At 38.8% G+C, this 21763-nt stretch overlaps 1 protein-coding gene across 1 annotated transcript in view; it reads left to right on the top strand.

Annotated features, from left to right (window-relative positions):
• Clpx (caseinolytic mitochondrial matrix peptidase chaperone subunit) overlaps positions 1-21509 on the top strand; it is a 47657-nt gene extending 26148 nt beyond the window's left edge. The window contains exons 5-14 of the mRNA XM_008836312.2: positions 5116-5275; positions 7037-7078; positions 7882-8058; positions 9850-10014; positions 11316-11404; positions 13070-13234; positions 15691-15990; positions 18002-18094; positions 19575-19681; positions 21057-21509. Coding sequence (XP_008834534.1) covers positions 5116-5275; positions 7037-7078; positions 7882-8058; positions 9850-10014; positions 11316-11404; positions 13070-13234; positions 15691-15990; positions 18002-18094; positions 19575-19681; positions 21057-21147 — 1389 coding nt within the window. The 3' untranslated portion in view covers positions 21148-21509. The remainder of the gene's footprint in view (positions 1-5115; positions 5276-7036; positions 7079-7881; positions 8059-9849; positions 10015-11315; positions 11405-13069; positions 13235-15690; positions 15991-18001; positions 18095-19574; positions 19682-21056) is intronic.
• The last annotated feature ends 254 nt before the right edge of the window (positions 21510-21763 follow it).

Below are 21763 nucleotides of genomic sequence, written 5' to 3'. Positions count from 1 at the left end.
TGCCTGGAACTCACTCTGTAGACCAGGCTGGCCTCGAACTCACAGAGGATCCACCTGTCTCTGTCTCCCGAGTGCTGGGATTAAAGGCGTACGCCACCATGCCCAACTCTTTTTTTTTTTTGAGTTTTTATTTGTTGTATACAACTGTTTGCCCTGCATGTGTGTAGTGCACCTGTATCATGCACACAGTGCCTGTGAAGGACAGAAAAGGTTGTCGAATCTATTTGAACTGAAGTTAACAGATAGTTATAAGCTGCCATATGGGTGCTGGGAACTGAATCTGGGCCTTCTGCAAGAGCAGCCAGTGCTCTTAACCACTGAGCCATCTCCAGCCCTTATAAATTCTTTTTTATTTTATTTATTTTATTTATTTATTTTTGGTCTTTTTGAGACAGGGTCTTCCTGTAGTCCTAGCTATCCTGGAACTGTGTAGACCAGGCTGGCCTTGAACTCACAGAGATTGGCCTGTCTGTGCCTCCCGAGTGCTGGGATTAAAGGTGTGTGCCATCATGCCCTGCTTTTATTTATTATTTTTATTTTATGTGTATGAGTGTATTGCCTGCATGTATGTGAGTACACCCGTGTCATGCAATGCCTCGGAGGTCAGAAGAGGGCTTCGGATTCCCCTTGAACTGGAGTTAAGGACTGTTTGTAGCCGCCATGTGGGTGCTGGGAATTGAACCAGGGTGTTCTGCAAGAGCAGTCAGTGCTCTTAACCGCTGAGCTATCTCTCCAGCCCCATAAATTCTTTTTTTTTCAGGCTTGTGTAGCAAATATTTTTACACATTGAACTGTCTTTCCAGTCCTATGGGTTCTTAATATATATTATATCTAGGTAAGTCCTTACTGATATTTAATACTTGGAATTTAGGTTTGAAATCCACTGCTTTTTCTCTTGTCATGATTACTATGTATAGTATCAATGAAATATAATTAGATAATTATGAAAATGTTAATACAACAAGCTGATTTGAAATATGAAATAGTTCTGTTATAATAGTCTAGCTACTAAGATGGGTTTGGTAGCTTAGACCTATAAATCCAGCACTCAGGAGACTGAAGCAGGACAATACTTCAAGTTTGAGGCCAGCTTGGGCTACATATTCCAGGTCATCTTGGGCTATAGAGTGAAGACTCAAAAAAACAAATAAGCAAACAAATGTACTTTGTTAGTTTGGATCTTCAGTTATTCCCCTTTAAGTCAGTCTATTTAATAATGTACAACAGCTGTTTAACAATGTCAGCAAGTAATTTTTTTCGTAGCTAGTATGACAGGGCTGCCCAATATGAACCACTGTGACTTTGGTGGTATAAACTCTCCTTAGAAGTCTCAGGCAAAGTGTGATTAGTCCTATGAACTACGACTGAGTTCCTTTGAATACATGGTGCGTGATTTTTGAGAACCCAGAAGAAGCCTTTGCTTCTTGAAGCCTTGTAGTCTCTCTTCTGGCTCTCAGATGCCTACATACTTACATTACTTCTTACTCCCTGCCTCATTGTAGATTTCTTCTTATACAGATATTTAGGGACCTATATTTGTGTGTATTTTCATGTGCCTTGTGGCAGATGTAGTAAGTCACAGGTATAATTTATAAGGTATGAGTAAAAAAAAATTTTTTTTTGTCTTTTTGAGACAGGGTCTCCCTGTAACTCGCTCTGTAGACCAGGCTGACCTTGAACTCACAGAGATCCTCCTGCCTCTGCCTCCCAAGTGCTGGGATTAAAGGCCATGCGCTACCACACCTGGCATGAGTAAAATTTAAAAAATTATAATAGGAGCCGGGCATGGTGGCGCACGCCTTTAATTCCAGCGCTGGGGAGGCAGAGGCAGGCGGATCTCTGTGAGTTCAAGGCCAGCCTGGTCTACATAGTGAGTTCCAGGACAGCTGGAGCTACAGGGAGACCCTGTCTCAAAAAGACCAAAAAAAAAAAAAAAAATTATAATAGGGCCAATGAGGTGGTTCAGTGAGTAGAGGCACTTCCTACCAACCCCAACAACCTATTTGATTCTGGGGCCCACCTGGTGGAAGGAAAGAACCGACTCTCACAAGTTGTCCTGTCTGATCTCCATGTGATTGCACACTAAATAATTTTTTTTTTAAATAAATAAATAAATAAATAAATAAATAAATAAATAAATAAATAAATAAATAAATAAATAAAACTATAATAAAGCTAAAGAAATTGTTAAGTAAAAATAATGTAATAGAAAAAATAGCCAATAAGCTTTTTTTTTCTTTTTTGATCTTTTTTAGATGGGGTCTTCCTGCAGCCTCAGCTGGTCAGGAACTCACTATGTAGACTCGTTAGACCAGGTTGGCCTTGATGAGTTTTGCCTGCCTCTGCTTCCTGAGTGCTGGGATTAAAGGCATGTGCCACCACACCTGGGTGCTAATAAGCTTTTAACTTTACTAAATTGTATAGACTTTAGACATCTGAATAAAGTTCTAGAAAATACAGAGGCAACTTTTTTCAGGATTTGGTCAAAATGAACAGGTCATTTTTTGTGGGGGTAGGTAGTGGTTTTAGAGATAGGGTCTTACTGTATAGCTCAGGCTGGCTTTGGACTCAAGATTCTCCTGTCTCAGCCTCCCTAGTGATAGGATTACAGACATGTGTGGCCATGTCCACCGTTACAGTTTGTTTTTCATTAAAAATTCAAGAAATTGGGGCTGGAGAGATGGCTCAGGTTAAGAGCATTGGCTGCTCTTTCGGAGGACCTGGGTACAGTTCCCAATGGCAGTTTACAACCAACTGTAGCTCTAGTTCCAGCGGATCTGAAGCTCGCTTCTGGCCTCTGAGCACCAGACATTCAAAGGGTCCACATAGATATGTATAGGCAAGCACGCATACATATAAAATAAGAAAACTTAGTAATATTCAAGTATAAAACAGACCTTTAGAGCCAGGTGTGGTGGTAACCGCCTGTCCCACTAAATTTTTTCCTTCCCACTCTCTGTTTGACCTGCCCTCACTCTTCAGGGTCTCTTGCTCCTAGCACTATTAGACAAACCATATAACACATCTTTATCTGAATTTTTCATAGTTTATATCCTGGGTAGGGGAAATAGGTAACTTACAAAGGCAAACACCTGGAGCCCCACAAAAGGTGAACACCTGGCACCTGTTTCACTCTGTGGCTCAGCCGGCTGCTGTTCCAGATTGCTTCCACACCCCACCCACAGTCTCCATTAGCTTTCGCCCATGCCTCATGGGTCTTGCCCCAGGTCAGTAAATGCCACCTCTCGTGTCTACGGGGTGAGATACCGGGGCCATTTTTTCAAGTGCCACCGCTGTCCAGATCGTGCCAATGCTCCTCTCCAAGGCTACCCTCTCTGCAGCTCCCTCTCCGTAGCTAACTCTCCGGGCAGCCAATTCTCTGCAGCGGGCCCCACCCCTCAGAGGAACGGACACATGCATACTGTAGCCCCCACCAAATTTTTTTTAACAGTCAAAGGCAGGATCCACTGTATAACTATGATTCAAAGATCTGAAACTCCAGATGAACAAAATCATAATTCATTTGTTCTCTACTAGTGCTGTGCTAGTTTTCATTCTGTATAAATGCCGTTTTAATTTTTTTGAAAGGAGGTAACACTAGACATGATGACGTGCACACTAATCCCAGCAGAGGCAGGTGGATCGCTGTGAGTTCAAGGCCAGCCTGTTCTATATAGTGAGCTCCAGAACAGTTGGGGCTATAAGGAGACCCTGTCTCAAAAAGACCAAAAAAATCCAAAAAAACGAAAAAACAGCTTTAGTTTTTATTAACAAAGCTGGGTTGAGGATACGACTCAGTAGTAGAAAATTCAAGGCTCTTGGTTGATCCCTAGCACTGCCCCCAAACAACAAAAAAGAAGGCTATTAAAATTGCTATTCAGATAAATGCATACCTTTAAATTTTTATTTTTATTTTATGTGTACAAGTGCTTTGCCTGCATGTATGTAAGTGCACCATGTGCATGCAGTGCCTGAGGAGGCCAGAAGAGGACATTAACTACCCCTGGTACTGGAGTTGGGGACAGTGGTGAGTTGCCATGTGGGTGCTGGGAACCATACCCCAATCTGCTGTGAGAGCAGCCGGTGCTCTTAACTGCTGAACCAGCCCCTGAATGGATAACTTTTTTTTTTAAAAAAAGTGCTTTAATTTTATTTATGTGTATCAATATACACCTGTGTGTGTAGGTACAGGTGTCTGCAGGGGCCAGAAGAGGGCTTCAGAGCCTTTGGTGCTGGAGCAACAGGTGCTGGGAATCAAATTCTTAAAGGCTGAGTCATCTATCTTTCCCCCCAAATGAGTAACTTTTAAGATTGATACCAGAGTAGAAGCTAAATGTTTGTGAATTAAAATACATGGGTACTGGTAGTACAGTGGTTGTATACTACCTATTTCTGAAACAGGGTAGTTTTATAATATATCTTTGTGAAGACTATTATAGCTATATGATTGAGATCGTTAGAGAAAGGATGTATTTTAATGATTTACATTAAGATTCCTTTAGAGCCATGGTGGCATTTCAAGACACTGTTACCTGTTTGTTGTTCTTTTGTTTTGTTTTTTGGTCTTTTTTGAGACAGTGTTTCCCTGTAGCCCCACTGGCCTCGAACTCACAGAGATCGCCTGCCTCTGCCTCCAAGTGCTGGGATTAAAGTCATGTGCCACCATGCCCTGTGTTACCTCTTTTCAGGGAAATATTAAAACAGTTGCATTTATGTAGAATGAAAACTAGCACAGCACTAGTAGAGAACAAATGAATTATGATTTTGTTCATCTAGGGTTTCAGATCTTTGAATCATCCTTACACAGTGGATCCTGCCCTTGACTGTTGGAAAAAAAAATTATTTGGTGGGGGCTACAGTGCACTTGTGGAGGTCAGAGAACAACTTGCAGGTTTTCTTCTTCTACCATGCAGGTTCTGAGGATGGGATTTATATCATCAGATTTGGTTGCAAACACCTTTACCTGCTGAGCCATCTCTATAGTTGGACATTTTATTTTTAATGCAAATATATTTTCAAATTAACTATAAGCAAATATGTTTAGTGTATAGTTTTGTAATGTGTTTGGTTTTAAGATGGCTCATAGTAAATTATTCATACCTAATCATTTTCCAGATTTATAATTACCTCGACAAGTATGTTGTTGGCCAGTCGTTTGCTAAGAAAGTGCTTTCAGTTGCCGTCTATAATCATTATAAGAGAATATATAATAATATCCCAGCTAATCTGAGACAGCAAGCAGAGGTTGAGAAGCAGACATCATTAACACCTAGAGGTCAGTGTTTTTGATAATTGACCACAATATAGATTACTATGCTTATTAATCTTTATTTATAACTCTTTGTTTTTATCCGAAAATCCTTTTACTATAGTGTGCAGCATTTTTCATTTTCCCTTAGTGGATCATGAAATTATTTTGATGAGTTGCTAGTCACATTTATATTATTTTAAGTAGCTGGGAATAAAAAATACCAAAGTACGTTAACTTCTAGTTAAGGTAAGTGTTTTTCCTAAAACTTGGAGTCACAAAGTAAAATGTGTTTCTTATTGAGAGTCTCTTTAAGAAATGTTTGGAAGCCGAGTGTGGTGGCATACTTCTTTAGTCCCAGCACTGGGGAGGCAGAGGCAGGTGGATCTCTGTGAGTTCAAGGCCAGCCTGGTCTATGTAGTGAGTTCCAGGCCAGCTGGGGCTACAGGGAGACCATTACAAAAAGACACAAAAAAATTGTCCACATCTTCTTAAAAGAAATGTTTGGAAAACTGGGGACATAGCTTGATTGTAGAGCACTTGCCTACCATTCATTCACAAGGCCTTGACCTGGTACCACAAAAACAAAAACTTGGAGGGCCCCCTAGAATAGACGTTGAGTTGTCTGAATTATTGACTTCACCACAACTAGTTTCCCATGAACAGATCACTGCAGTGCTCTGTACAACTCTGAGTTCTTCTCTTTTGGGTTCAGGATACAGAATTTCAGTTGCCTAAGTCAGAGATATGTGGAGATGATAACTTAACACAACATATCCAGCACTCTTTCTTCTTTGGGCCCCTGCTACAGGGTGCAGGGTTAAGGGAAAAATTTGTAAGTGATTCTAAGTGCAATTCCTATTAATCTTAGATTCTAACATACTAGAATGCTGTGTTATCTCAATTTACTATGGGCAATAAATGTATTATATTAATGGAATGATTTTATTTAGAAACTATGAATCAAGTAAAATGTAAATATGTAGATTTTTATTTTGTTGTCCAGAGAGCCCTGATTTCTGATGTAGGTTTATAATCCACCATTTTAGTTCTTTTAGTCATTAATGAGGAAGTTTTATTAAATGCTTTTTAGTAGCTACTAAATATGTAATTGATTTCAATAAAGATACTTATTCACTTGTTGAACTTACTGCAAAATAGTTATGTGGTAGACTTGATTTGGAACCTTCATTTTTGTAAGGTCCAAATAGCTCTGTCTAGTCATAGACCAAATTTTTTTCTTTTTTTTTTTCATTCACTATATTAGTACTTAAATTATTGTAGGTGCTGGAAGAGCAAATGATTTCATATTTTTAGTATGAAGAACTTTTTTTTTTTTTTTTTTTTTTTTTTTTTTTGTTGGTCTTTTTGAGACGGTCTCCCTGTAGCTCCAGCTGTCCTGGAACTCACTATGTAGACCAGGCTGACCTTGAACTCACAGAGATCTGCCTGCTTCTGCCTCCCAAGTGCTGGGATTAAAGGCATGTGCCACCATGCCCGGGTAGTATGAAGAACTTTTAACTCTTATTGTTATTAAATTCTTACAGATGTTAATTTTTTCTATTCAGTGATTTGCACCTGAATAGCCACCATTAAGATTGATTTTGTTTGTTTGACATAGAAAGGATGTTGAATATAAATTCTTTAATAATTTGAAAAGCTGAAAACAATGAACATATCCTTTAAATATATTTAGAAGAAGGCAAGAAGTAGGATTTCTTTTTTATTCTCCCTCAAATGAAACAAATATGCAATATTTCACATTGCCCTTTTCATCTCCTTTCTTAGAGTTAGAAATAAGAAGACGGGAGGATGAGTACAGATTTACAAGTAAGTCACCTCTCCTCAGGTCCTCCTCTATAATCTTTATTCTTCTTGAGATTTGCTTCAATGAAATGTCTTAGTAGTAGTGATGATAGGCATGCATTTGCCTTGTATATTACTAAAGATGTATACTATTTAAAATTGTATTTTCATTATTTTTATGTGTATGAATGAATTGCTTGCATGTATGTAAGTGCACCTGTGTCGTGGAATGCCCGAGGGAAGTCAGAAGAGGGCACCAGATCCTCTGGAACTGGAGTTGTGAACAGTTCTCGGCCACCATGTGGGTGCTGGGAATTGAACCTTGGTCTTCTGTAAGAGCAGCCAGTGTGCTTAACCACTGAGCCATCTCTCTAGTCCTAAGTCAATTTTGTTTTATCCTTATAACATCCATTTGTATGTTTGAAATTAACAGGACAGGTATTAATACTGTTTTATAGCTAAGAAAACAGAATCAAAAAGTTCATAAGACTTGTTCAGGATCATATAACTCTTTAGAAACAAAGGAAGGTCAAAAACTAAAGCACTGTTGTCTGTTGTATTATCTTCTTGTGAGGGAACATTCATACACATTTATGTAAATAAGGAGATTAGAAAAATATTTCTTTCCTTTGAGTCTCTTTGGATTGCAATCATGCATTTAACATTTGTCCTTAGTTAATTTGCAATTTTCTTTTTTAGGTAAAGTAATGTTGGTATTTTTAAATTGTTACAAGTAGGTGCTTGTTTTTAGATGTAGGTTTTTATGGAATATTTCTTCAAGTAAATTCAAGTAATGCTCTAGTAATTCCTTTGTCATTTTTTTCTAGAATTGCTTCAAATTGCTGGAATTAGCCCACATGGCAATGCCTTAGGAGCATCAATGCAGCAACAGGTAAATCAGCAAATACCTCAGGAAAAACGAGGAGGTGAAGTATTGGATTCTTCTCATGATGACATAAAACTTGAAAAAAGTAATATTTTGCTGCTTGGACCAACTGGGTCAGGTAAATAACTTCCTGGGAAACTTTACTACTTACTTAAAAAATAGAGAATGATTCTGTAACCTATTCCTTGTCATTGTGGATTCTGGATCTCACACTTGTATGTAATCCTAGCAGTTGGGAGACTGAGGCAGGAAGATTGCCAGGAGTTTGAGGCCAATCAGGAGTACATAGTGAGAACCTGTCTCCAAAGAAACAAAACAAGGGGGCTGGAGAGATGGCTCAGCAGTTGAGAGCATGTATTTCTCTTCCAGAGGATCTGAGTTCAGTTTTCAAGCGCCTATGCCAGGCAGCTAATAACCACCTTTAATTCCAGCTCCAGAGGATCCATCACCTGGTCTCCATGGACTCCAGTACACAAGCACATACACACACTTGCATGCACTCGCACACTGTGTGTGTGTGTGTGTGTGTGTGTGTGTATGTGTGTGTGTGTGTGTACGTGTATGTGATTAATAATCTTTAAAGCTGGGTGTGGTGGTGCAGAGGCAGGGGGATCTCTGTGAGTTCAAGGCCAGCCTGGTCTGCATAGTGAGTTCCAGGCCAGCTGGGGCTACAGGGAAACCCTGTCTCAAAAAAAGACCAGGAAAAAAAAAAAAGTCTTTAAAAGTATTTAAAAAACAAAATGGGCTGGAGACATACTCAGCACTTAAGAGCACTGGGTACTCATGTAGAGGATCTGGGTTTGGTTCCCAATACCCACAAGGTGGCTAACAACTGTACATAACTCCAATTCCAGGGGATCTGACACCCTCTTCTGACCTCTATGGGTATTGCATAACATTATACATTTACATACATGTAGGCAATACACACATACACATAAAATTTTTTAAAATAAAGCTTTTATTTAAGAAATGCAAGGAAAGTTGTCTAAGGTTCAATGGCACTTCAGCTTCATATTAGCTTAATCTTTGAGATTTATAATAGAAACGACTGAAGCAAAAAGGAAATAATTCACTTACTTTTTCATAGCTGGTTAAGTAACAATAGTGACATTACAATTTTTTTAAAAACATGACTTGTGGGGGCTGGAGAGATGGCTGAGCAGTTAAGAACACTGGTTGTTCTTGCAGAAGACCCAGGTTTGAATCCCAGCACCCACATGGCAGCTAACAACTGTCGGTAACTCCAGTCCCAGGGGATCCGACAGCCTCTTCTGACCTCTGCAGGCATTGCACCACACGGGTGCACTTACCTACATGCAGGCAATACACACACATTAAAAAAAAAAAATTAAAGCTGGGTCTGGCAGCCCACGCCTTTAATCCTAGCACTCAGGAGGCAGAGGCAGGTAGACCTCTGTGAGTTCAAGGCCAGCTTGGTCTACATAGTGAGTTCCAGGCCAGCTGGGGCTTCAGGGAGACCTTTTCTCAAAAAAAAAAAAAAAAAAAAAAAAATGGTGACTTGTAAGGCCAGGCATGGTAATGCCGCCTTTAATCCCAGTACTCAGGAGGCAGAGGCAGGCCTCTGCCCAAAAAAAGCAAAACAAAGTCTTAAGACTGGTTTTCTGGATGCATTGTCAGTGTTCACTGTTTAGATCTTAACCTGAGTTTGAGATATTGGTGCTGCCCTGCGGGCTAATCCCTAGCTTTTTTTTTTTAATGTATTAGTTACATATTAATTGTATCACTCCCTAACTTTGCAAAAGGAATAATAAAATAAGATACAACTAGCTCTGAATACACTAGAAAAAGTATAACAATTTTTTATATACTAAAGCTTTTTCATTTTTATAGAAAAATTGTGACAGTATATTTTTAGTAAATTCTTAGTTACTATTTCTGTTTGTAGGTAAAACCCTGCTGGCACAAACTTTAGCTAAATGCCTTGATGTTCCTTTTGCTATCTGTGACTGTACGACTTTGACTCAGGCTGGATATGTAGGTGAAGATATTGAATCTGTGATTGCCAAACTGCTCCAAGATGCCAATTATAATGTAGAAAAAGCACAACAAGGTATGTTCTAAGTGTAGCTTGTGTGTCTTCAGATTTAATGTATTAAGAAAGCAGCTTAATATTAAGGAATAGTATAGTTCTTATTTTGAGTCAGTGCTAACATTATGTAATTGTAGAAAAGTACCCAATACATAATTTGAGGCAAATCAGTGCTAACATGTAATTGTAGAAAAGTACCCAATACACAGTTTGAGGCATTCATACCAATCAAAGGCCACATCTTTGCTTTGTCTTGTGATCAGGAAGATGGCTGCTAGCGTGAAAACAGGCTGTTACTATTCTGCTAGGTCCTTGATGTTACCATTGGTTTTCTTGTGCTTACTCCCCTCCAGACTTTCAGTGCTGGGATTTGGTTAAGTTTGGGGATAGAGGCAAGGTCAAGAGAGAACAGAATGGATGAGTATAGAAAAAGTTTAGCCTGTTATTTGCAGGATATCTCAGATACTGCCTTTCCCTTTTGTCTGTCACCTGTACTTACAAAAGGGATTGACAGATTCTTTTAAAACAAGGATATATAGGTGGTGGGGCCATCAAGATGGCTCAGCTGTCAAAAGCACTTGCCACCAAGCCTGATGATCTAAGTTCCACACAGTGAAAAGAGAGAACTGACTCTTGCAAATTGTCTTCTGATCTCCACGCATGTACTATGGTACACACATACATGTGCATGCAGACACACAACACACACACAGACACTAAGTGGAACAAAAAATACAGGTGGGAAAGAGTAAAGTTTTGCTAGTGCTAGCAAATACTTTATGCCTGCATAATGTATTTCACCTTCCTGTAAGAAAAAAGTTGAGTACATTAGTAGTATAGAGAAATGTTGTTAGCTGGAGAGATGGCTCAATGGTCAGTGGTTAAGAATGCTGAATACTCTTGTAGAAGGACCCATGTTTGATTCCCAGTACCCACATGGTGGCTAACAATCATCCTTAACTACAGTTCCAGGGGAGTCCAGCACCCTCTTCTGACCTCCTCAGGCATTGCATGACATGGGTGCACTTACATACATGCAGGCAATACACTTATATACATAAAATAAAAATAATAAAAAGAGAAAACTGTTGTCAAAGAGCTTTTGGTTATTGTTCTCAAATTATATGCTATAAAATAAATTCCATAATAGTTTCATAAAAAGATGGTGAGAGCTAGCAGTGTTCTTATTCTTATCAAGCCTTTGCATGTTAACTATGAAAAATTGAATAAACTTGCTTTGTAGTTATCTCTAATCTTTCAAAGCTGAGACTGTCTGTGTCTATCTTTTTCATATTGTAAATAGAATCCTCCTTAAATTATAGGAATTGTCTTTCTGGATGAAGTAGATAAGATTGGCAGTGTGCCAGGCATTCATCAGTTACGGGATGTAGGTGGAGAAGGCGTTCAGCAAGTAAGCAGTTGAATATTTTGTTCAAGCCCACTAAAAGGAAGGGAACATCACCTTCCCAAATACTGTACGTTTGGTTTCACATTCAATTAGATTCTTTTTTGTTTCTCCCACCCTAAACTTCATATACCTATTTATTTTGTGTGGGGTTTTTGAAACAGGGTCTATATATCCCTCATCTTTGCAAGTGCTGGAATTATAGGTGTGTACCACCACACCTCCTGAAAAGAGATTATTAATGATTTTAAATAAAAATTCATTTCTTAGGAAATTGAAAGTATTTTAAGAAATAGAAAAATAAGGTTAATTAATCTTTGTGGGGGTTTTTTTGTTGTTGTTGTTTGGTTGGTTTTTTTGTTTTTTGTTTTGGTTTTTTTTGGTCTTTTTGAGACAGGGTCTCCTTGTAGCCCCAGCTGGCCTGGAACTCTCTATGTAGACTGGGCTGGCCTCCAACTCAGAAATATCCACCTGCCTCTGCCTCCCAAGTTCTGTGATTAAGAGGTGTGCACCACCCTGTCCAGCCCTAATCTTTGCTTTTTGCATTTTGTTTTAATTCCTCAGAGACCCACTTAAACATTTCTAGTAGACTGCTGAGAAAGTTCTGGTTCCAACTAGACTCAAATGACCTATACATGTTTTTTATTCTTCCCATTTAGTCATAAGATTAGTATAAGAACTGGATGTAGCTCAGTGGTAGAGTGCTTGCCTTATATAGTTAAGGCCCTGGGTTTGATCCCCAGTACAGGGAGAGAGAGGGAAAGTAAAGAGAGGACAGGAGAGAGAAAGGGGAAAGGAAAGGAGAAGGGAAGCCAGGTGTGATACACACCTGTAATTCCAAAACCTGAATGATATAGGCAGACAGGCAAGAGGATCAGAAGCTCAAAATCATCCTTGTCTTCATAGTGAGTTTCAAGCCAGCTTAGGTTCCATGACACCCTGTCTCAAAATGACAATAACAGCAAATAAGAAGATAGGTATAAAATAGCATTTTACTCCTTGTAGAATCATAAAGTCACAGTGGTCTGTTGGCCAACTTTAAAAAAAATTTTTTTTGAACACAGGGAGAATTAGCACACTTACCAAATATGCTGGATAATTTTGTTTTATGAAGGCATCTCAAAATACAGGTACTCTTAAAAAGTTGAGTAGAGAATTTGAATTTATGTGAAAGATGGACTACATTCATATTTGAATATTCCTACCATGTTTTGTTACTATTTGATAAGTCATAATTCTGTCTATATCAGAGCTAAGAGTTTACCATCAAGCTGGGTGTGGTGGCTCTCACCTGTAACCCAGCACTTGAGAAACTGAGGCAGGGGGATCACTGTTAGTTTAAGAACAACCTGGGCTACATAGTGAGACTCTTGTCTTCATAAAAGGAGAGGCAGAGGGGGGGCAGAGAGGGACTTCACAATCAATCTCAGCTTTTTATATAACTGTTTTCTGAATTTTAGTACATCAGAAGTTTTATAACCAGTTCAAGTAAATTTCTGAGTACTAAAGTGAAAAGTGTACTTGATTTTCATTTTGGTTGTAGGAATGTGGGAGTTTTTGTTAGTTATGCTCATTGACCATAACCGTATATTATTTTCCTCCATTGAATCCTGTTATCTATAAATAATAATGTACTTACATATAGTGATGCTATAATTCATTCATTATCAGGGCTTATTAAAACTACTAGAAGGCACGATAGTCAATGTTCCAGAAAAGAATTCTCGAAAGCTGCGTGGAGAAACAGTTCAAGTTGATACAACAAATATCCTGTTTGTTGCATCTGGTGCTTTTAATGGCTTAGACAGAATCATCAGCAGGAGGAAAAATGAAAAAGTAAGTTTTTCTAAGGTGTTCCTCAGAACATTAAAGTTACACAGGATGGACACTCAGTTTCTGTTCACGTCTACTGGTTACCAGTCACTGGATTTTCTTAGAGCATATCCAATACATATTCCTAGTTGTTTGAATTTTAGAATAGTAAATAAGAGGATTTCAAATTATCTATGTATGGGGGCTGGAGAGATGGCTCAGCAGTTAAGAGCACTGGCTGCACTTGTAGAAGCCCTGGGTTTGAATCCCAGCACCCACATGGTGGCTAACAACTGCCTGTAACTCCAGTTCCAGGGGTTCCAACGCCCTCTTCTTTCCTGCAGGCACTAAACAACATGGGTGCACCTACATTCACACAGGCATAACACTCATATATATAAAATAATTAAAAATATCTCTGTACATTTAAAAAGTATAACTCAATGGGTATGATTTTTTTTTTTTTTTTAATACTTTATCTAAGGAGTTTTCTTCTTGAGGTTAGCTACAGGCAGAGTGAATAGACCAGTGGCATTGGGAGCTTGTCTCATTGTTTCTACCTGAAAGTTTGTTCTAAATCATTGCTGGCTTTTGAAAATAGAGGGAAGAAATTAGAAGGGAGTAGGGGGGAAGAATTGTGATTTTATCTAGTTTTAAAGATGTTTCTTTTAAATACTTTTATATTTATATATTTTATTTATTATTTTCTTTTATGTGTATGTGTGTATAGCCTGCATGTAGGTAAGTGCATCTGTGTCGTGCAGTGCCTGTGGAGGACAGAAGAGGCCATCGGATCCCCTGGAACTGGAGTTATGGACAGTTGTTAGCTGCCCTGTGGGTGCTGGGATTTGAACCCGAGTCTTTTGCAAGAAAAGCCAGTGTTCTTAACCACTGAGCCATCTCTCCAGCCCATCTTTTTAAGTACTTTTATAAGCCCTGATTTTTTTATTGTTTTTTTGTTTGCTTCGATTTTAGTTTTTTGAGACGGGGTCTCCCTGTAGCCCCAGCTGGCCTGGAACTGGCTTTGTAGACCATTCTGGTCTGGATCTCTATGCTGGGATTAAAGGCATGTGCTACCAAACCTGGCAACCCTGATACTCAGCTCTTTAGGGTACACATCTATTACTGGATGGTTATAGTAAAAAAAAAAAAAGAGTGACAAGAAACCCAGAACCCATTTGTATTTTCCATGTTTTTGTGTTTTATCTAATAGCCAAAATCACTTTTATGTTACACAACATTCCTAAGTGAGTGTATTATAGATTGGCTATTTGTTAGAGTTTGTTTTGAGTCTCCTTGGCCTTGAATTCTCAGTTTAAGGTGCTTGTTTAAGTAGCAACTCAATAGTAGTAGTTCCCTTTGCATAACTTACATTTGAGAAAAACACAAATACTGAGCCATGTAATCAGCCCTCATTCAGCATGGATATAGTTAGATTTTTATTTTTCTGCTAGCTTATGCAGATTCAACAGAAGAAAAACATAAATTAAAATTTAATTTTTCTTGATGCTGACGTTCCCAAGTGCTGGGATTAAAGGCATGCGCCACCAGCTAGCAATTCTTTTTTAACATTACTTTTTAACATTACTTTTAGTTCTACATATTTCTATTTCAAATCCTTTTTAGAAGTCTGAGGAAACACTAATTATAAAAGTGAATATTAGGGCCGGGCATGGTGGAGCATGCCTGTAGTCCCAGTACTTGGGAGGCAGAAGCAGGCGGATCTCTGTGAGTTCAAGGCCAGCCTGGTCTACATAGTGAGTTCCAAGACAGCTGGGGCTACAGGGAGACCCTGCTTCAAAAAGACAAAAAAAAAAAAAAAAGAATTGCTGGGGGTGGAGAGATGGTTCAGTGGTTAAGAAGACTGAATATTCTTGCAGAAGACCCGGGTTCAAATCCCAGAACCCACATGTGAGTTAACTGTAATTCCAGGTACAAGGGATCTGACAACCTCTTCTGTCCTCCTCAGGCATTGCATGACATGCGTATACTTACCTACATGCAGGTAATACACCTATACACATAAAATAAAAATAATAAATAGAATATTTTTAAAAAAAGAAAAGAAAAAAAGAATTGCTGGGTATGGTGATGTACGCCTTTAATCCCAGCACAGTCAAGAGGCAGGTAGATCTCTGTGAGTTCCAGGCCAGCTGAGGCTACAGGGAGACCCTGTCTCAAAAAGACACACACACACACACACACACACACAAAAAAAAAATCGCAGACATGTAGGAGGAGGATCTGGAACATATTTTTACCCTATTGGGAATTAGGTTATTCCATTTAGCTGTGAACTTCTTAACAAAAATAGGGGAAATCTGAGACTTGAATTTAAATCTTGGTTTTGCCACTTAACATCAGCAAGACCTAGGTCAAAATACTTAGTCTCTGTCACCATGTTTTATATGTGAATTATGCATGTAGAGTAATATAGTTCAGCTTCAGTCTATCTATAATCTGCATCATTTCTTTGGCAGTATCTTGGATTTGGAACACCATCTAATCTAGGAAAGGGCAGAAGAGCTGCAGCTGCTGCAGACCTTGCTAATCGAAGTGGAGAATCTAATACTCAGCAAGATATTGAAGAAAAAGATCGGTTACTACGTCATGTGGAGGCCAGAGATCTCATTGAATTTGGCATGATTCCTGAGTTTGTGGGACGGTTGCCTGTGGTGGTTCCTTTGCATAGCCTTGATGAGAAGACACTTGTACAAATACTAACTGAGCCACGCAATGCTGTTATTCCTCAGTACCAGGCCTTATTCAGCATGGATAAGGTTAGCTTTTATTTTTTCTTCATGATTTTCTTGCCATTAGAATTTTATTAAGTTAGCTCAGATTTAAAGAGTATCCTACTCATCTGGAATACCAGCTTGTTCTTTACTGAATGTAGGTTTAGAAAGGCAACAATGTATTACATTCAACATTTGATAGTTGGTTTTATTTTTTCTGAATTAAAATGACCATTTGGTTGGGGATGGTGGTACATGCCTTTAATCTCAGCACTCAGGAAGCAGAGGCAGGTGGATCTCTGTGAAATAGTCTAGCCTGGTCTATATAGCAAATTCCAAGCCATCTGGGGCTAACGGGGAGACTGACTCAAAAAGACAAAACAACAAAATGACCACTGGAACAGAAAGTACAGTGATATTTTGAGAAATGTCAGCCTTTCCAAGCCAAATACATAGAATTATCCTTTCAGCTTTGGTATTCTAAGTGCTTTTGTTGTTAACATACTGTATATATTTTTATGTGCTTCTGTCTAGGTGAAATTTGTCCTCATATCTCTGTCTCTCTAATAAAAGAATAGAGGTCACTCTAGCTTACACATCCAGTCAGATAGAAAATTGCCACTGCATTAAGTCAAACATTGCTTTCATTCAACCCATGCATTTGGTTCCTAATTGGTCTCCCTGTCTCAAGTTAGTCTCAGGACGACACCACCACAAATAAATTATATTCTGGGGCTGGAAATATGACTCTGGTTAAGAACACTGGCTGCCCTTCCAGAGGATCCATTATCTACATGGTGTCTAACAGCCATCCATAAGTCCAGTTCCAGGGGATCTGATGCCCTTTTCAGGCCTCTGTGGGCACTGCACATATGTGCTGTATTTACATACATGCAGGCAAAACACCATTTTATTTATTTATTTATTTATTTATTTATTTATTTATTTTATTTTATTTTATTTATTTTTTTGGGGGGGGTCTCTTTGAGACAGGTACTCCCTGTAGCCCCAGCTGTCCTGGAACTCACTATGTAGACCAGGCTGGCCTTAAACTCACTGAGATATACCTGCCTCTGCCTCCCAAGTGCTGGAATTAAAGGCGTGCGCCACCATGCCCAGCTTTTTTTGGTCTTTTTGAGACAGGTCTCCTTGTAACCACAGCTGACTTGCAACTCGCTATGGAGACCAGGATGGCCTCAGTCTCACAGAAATCTGCCCACCTCTGCCTCCTAAGTGTGGGGATTTAAAGGTGTATACCACCATACCCGGCTATGTGGAAACAGGAGGACAGACAACATGGGGGCACTCAGTTCTCTCCTTCTACCGTGTGGGTCCTGGGGATCAAACTCAGATTCAAGCTCCTTTACCCACTGAGCCATCATCCCTGCAGCCCCCTAGAATGAATTGCTTTTAAATCATTGAGTAAGTACCCAGCAGATAAATACTAAGTTCTTTGTATTTATTGAATGATTAAACACAAGGCTGATTGTTTTACCCACCTGCTTAAAAATATACCAGTGGTCCCCCTAGATGTATAGGTGCTCCCACTTTGGTAGTCCCTTGGCACCCTATGTATACACTGAACTATAAATATGTAGGATCATAATAAATGTTGAAACAAGTCCTAGAAAGTCCATATTAATATGGAAAACTTCAGGACCTTACACATTTGAGGCAAGCACTTTACCACCGAACTATATACATACCCAGCCCAAGGCACAAAATTGTGATTCTTCTAGTGATACTATCATAGTTAGTAGGTTATTAGTAGTATCATAGGTTAATGGTTAAAAAGTAGTGCTGCTTGAGGATGATGTTCTAAAATCTTGCCAACCTTGCCTCTATCTCTTTGCTTTGTTTCTAACTCTCACTTGGTTTATTCAGCCTTCTGGAACTTATTTATCTGTGAAGTAGGCATTGGTTTCATTCATAAAATTCTGTCATCAGGAAGATTCTGAATGGTGGTTACAGTTAGTTGATCATATGCTATATGATTATGTTTGGAAAATATCATAAGGACCATCTTAACTTTTCATTTATTTTGATCTGTTTGTAGTGTGAACTGAATGTTACTGATGATGCTTTGAAAGCCATAGCTAGATTGGCACTAGAACGAAAAACAGGTGCAAGAGGCCTTCGCTCCATAATGGTAAGTTGAAGTTATAAAAATCAACAACAGCAACAATTAAAACAATTGATTGGTCTAAATGGTTTTTCTGTTTTTATTGTTTTTTTCTTTTGCATCCATGTGTGCGTGGGGGCGGGCAGAGATTGGCATTGAGTATCTTTTTCACTCTTCACTTGCTTTACCGAGACAAGGTCTCTTGCTGAATCTAGAGCTTGCCAGTTTGGTTAGTTTAGTAGCTAGCTTGTCTTGGGCAGCCCCTGTGTCCACTTCTTGAGTACTAGGCAAGATTACAGGTAGGTTGCTGCACCAACCAATTTTTTTTTTTTGGCCTTTTTGAGACAGGGTCTCCCTGTAGCCCCAACTGGCCTAGAACTCACTATGTAGACCAGGCTGGCCTTGAACTCACAGAGATCCTCCATTTTTATTTGCTTGAAAGTAAACTGCAGATACCATGACATTTTAGCTCTCCTGCTTCAGTATGGTATAAGCTTTTCATTAGGGACCCTAGGAGACAGACTTTTCCTGCCACCACCCCACTCCCTTCCTTACATTTCTCTCTTCTGTTCCCCTGGTCTGGCATAGATTACTATTTGTCTGTTCCCAAAGCAAGTACAAAATTCTCTTCCCTCTTAGGATTTCCCTACTATCCCATCTTCATCTCATTATGACTTCAGTTGGAGCTATGCATTTACCACTAACAGTTTTAAGATTGTACTCTCTGGCCAGGTGCATGCCTTAATCCCAGCACTGGGAGGCAAAGGCAGGTGGATCTTTGTGAGTTCAGGGCCAGCCTGGCCTACATAGTAAGTTCCAGGCCAGCTGAGGCTACAAGGAGACCCTGTCTCAAAAAGACAAAAAAAAAAAAAAAAAAAAAAATTGTACTTTGAGTTCCCGTGGTAAGGTGTTTCTAAGGACAGACTTTATAATAAGCATGCAGACTAGAAGAACAGGTAATGCAGTTGACATTTTTTAGGAAATTTGATGTACACAGTATTTCTCTTTGGCCCCTACCTGTAGGGAAAGCTCATTTTCTAAAGTAAATAACAAGGTCTACTATATAGCACATGAGGCAAATGTTCATTTGAATCATAGTTTGAAATGGAAGGTGTTTGTAGGATTGACCTCAAAGGAAGGATTATCATTATAAGATGCCCTAAATTTAATTAAAAGCTGTTTTAACATAAAGATACTCTGAAGGCTTTTACATTGACTTCAACATTTAGTTCCTAATGTATAAAACTCAGTATTTCGGCTGGGCATGGTGGTGCATGCCTTTAATCTCAGCTCTTGGGAGGCAGAGGCAGGTGGATCTCTGAGTTCAAGGCCAGCCTGGTCTCCATAGCAAATCCAGGCCAGCTGGAGCTACAGGGAGACCCTGTCTCAAAAAGGCAAAAACAAACCTCAGTATTTCTTGAATGAATGGATTCACTTGGTCTACAAAATTAAGCTATTTTCTATGTAATCCATTTTCCATGTAATTTATTATTTTTCCTCTTTTTAGGAAAAGTTGTTACTAGAACCAATGTTCGAAGTTCCTAATTCTGATATTGTGTGTGTGGAGGTTGACAAAGAAGTTGTAGAAGGCAAAAAGGAGCCAGGATACATTCGGTAAAGTACATTTCAAGCCAGAATGGATCTACAAGTTAAAGTCCTTACTACTAGAGTTTGTTGGTCTCTTTTTGAAAACTTGCATAACCTCTTAATTATAAGGAAAGCAGTAATCTCAAGTGTTTTCTGTAGAAAAAATATCTAATACGGTTTATAAAAAGTAATACTGTGATTTTTTTGAAAACTGAGCTTCAAAATTAGCCTCTACTTTTTATCTGATAAGCTACTGTATAAAAAGAGACAAACATCTGTGTGTGGTTGAAACATCTGTAATCCTAGCTTTTGGGAAGTAGAGGTACGAGGTTCAGAAGTTCAAGGCCATCCTCACCTTCATAATGAGTTTGAGGCTATCTTGGGCTACATCATGAGACCCTGTCTCAAAAAATAGAAAACAAACAAAAAAACCCGTAAGTACTCAAATGAACTTTGTTGCTAATTTTCTAATTGATAACTGACTCCCCACTCCCATGACTTTCTGCCTTTTTTTTTTTTTTTGAGGCAAGATCTTATGTAGCCTAGGCTGCTAGCCTTGACACCCATAAGTAGGTGAGAATGACCTTGAATTATTCTCTCCTGACTCTTAAGTGCTGGGATTACTGGTGTGTACCACCACATCCTGCTTATTTTTAATGACTTTTGTAAAACCAAAACTATTTTCAGCTTTTGTCTTCAGTTTTTTGTCCTTAGTAATATATAGTTGACACATTTGACACATCTATTGCTTTATCTATTCTAGGAATCAGCAAATTTTCTCATAAGGAGCTAGATAAATACTTCAGAGTGGCACTATTTTTTTTTTGCTTTATTTTTATTTTATGTGTGTGTATTGTATACATGTATGTAAGTGCACCCATGTCGTGCAAAGCCCTCGGAGGACAGAGAGGGCATTGGATACCCTAGAACTGGAGTTACAGATAGTTGTTAGCTGCCATGTAGGTGCTGGGAGTCAAACCTGGGTCCTCTACAAGAATAGCCAGTGCTCTCAACTGCTGAGCCATCTCTCCAGCCCTAGGTGTACTGTCTATACTGCAACTGCTCAAACTGCCCTTTGCACAGAAGCAGCCATAGACAAAACATAAATGAATGAGCATATCAATATTCCAGTAAATCTTCATTTACAAAAACAGATGATGGGCTGGATTTGGTTTATAAGTTATAGTTTATTTTAGCAGTAAATTAGGGAACATAGAGGGAAATTTACTTGGAACTCATGTAACTTGTTTCCCATATTTTAACATCAAACAATCATAATATTGAAAATGCTTATATTTTCTTTGTGACTTATTTAGCTATGAAGATTAATTTACTATTTTGAGTCTAGAAATCATATTTACCTATAATTTTTGTTGAAAAACAAACATGGTTTTCCTTACAGGGCTCCATCGAAAGAGTCGTCTGAAGAGGAGTATGACTCTGGGGTTGAGGAAGACGGATGGCCTCGACAAGCAGATGCTGCAAATAGCTAGATTGTCAGACTGCCTTGTATATACAGCTTTTCCTTCTTTTGTTTAGGGTCATAACTGTTTCTGCAGTCTGACATTAAAGGCATTGAATCTATCTTGGATATACATGGTCAGAAACCTTTAGGATAAGAATACATCATGTGCATTGTTGTAACATCACATTGATTTATACAGAAGACATTATGTGGACTTTAATGACACAATGTTTAGAAATTAAAATGTACATTATTTTCGTTCTGTTTTTTAAAAATATGCTCTAACAAAATTCTTAGGAATTCTTTTAAAGTAATGCAAGTGTTGCAGCTAACTGTGGATTTTACAATAATGTTACTCTACAAATGGGAAAATAAATTCTTTAAAGTTGAGTATTGGGATACCATTCTTTTTTTTAAATTATTTAATAATCACATACTTATGTTGTACCCCATCCAATGGACCCCAAAAAGACCACCGAGGACCCAACACACCAAAATGCAAAAGCAAAGGTTTATGGTTTATTCGGGCTTAAGATCGGGCTCTCAGACCTCACCAACTCAACAGATCCGTGCTGAGAGCCCAGAGTAAGGGAGAGTGGAGCCTTTTATAGGTTTTAGACAAAGGGGGGGAAACTGAAGATACA

The sequence above is a fragment of the Nannospalax galili genome, unplaced genomic scaffold (assembly GCF_000622305.1).
Source record: "Nannospalax galili isolate Female #2095 unplaced genomic scaffold, S.galili_v1.0 scaffold54, whole genome shotgun sequence".
Taxonomy (NCBI): Eukaryota; Metazoa; Chordata; class Mammalia; order Rodentia; family Spalacidae; genus Nannospalax; species Nannospalax galili.
Note: the sequence above shows the minus strand (reverse complement) of the source record. Positions and strands in the feature narration are given on the sequence as shown.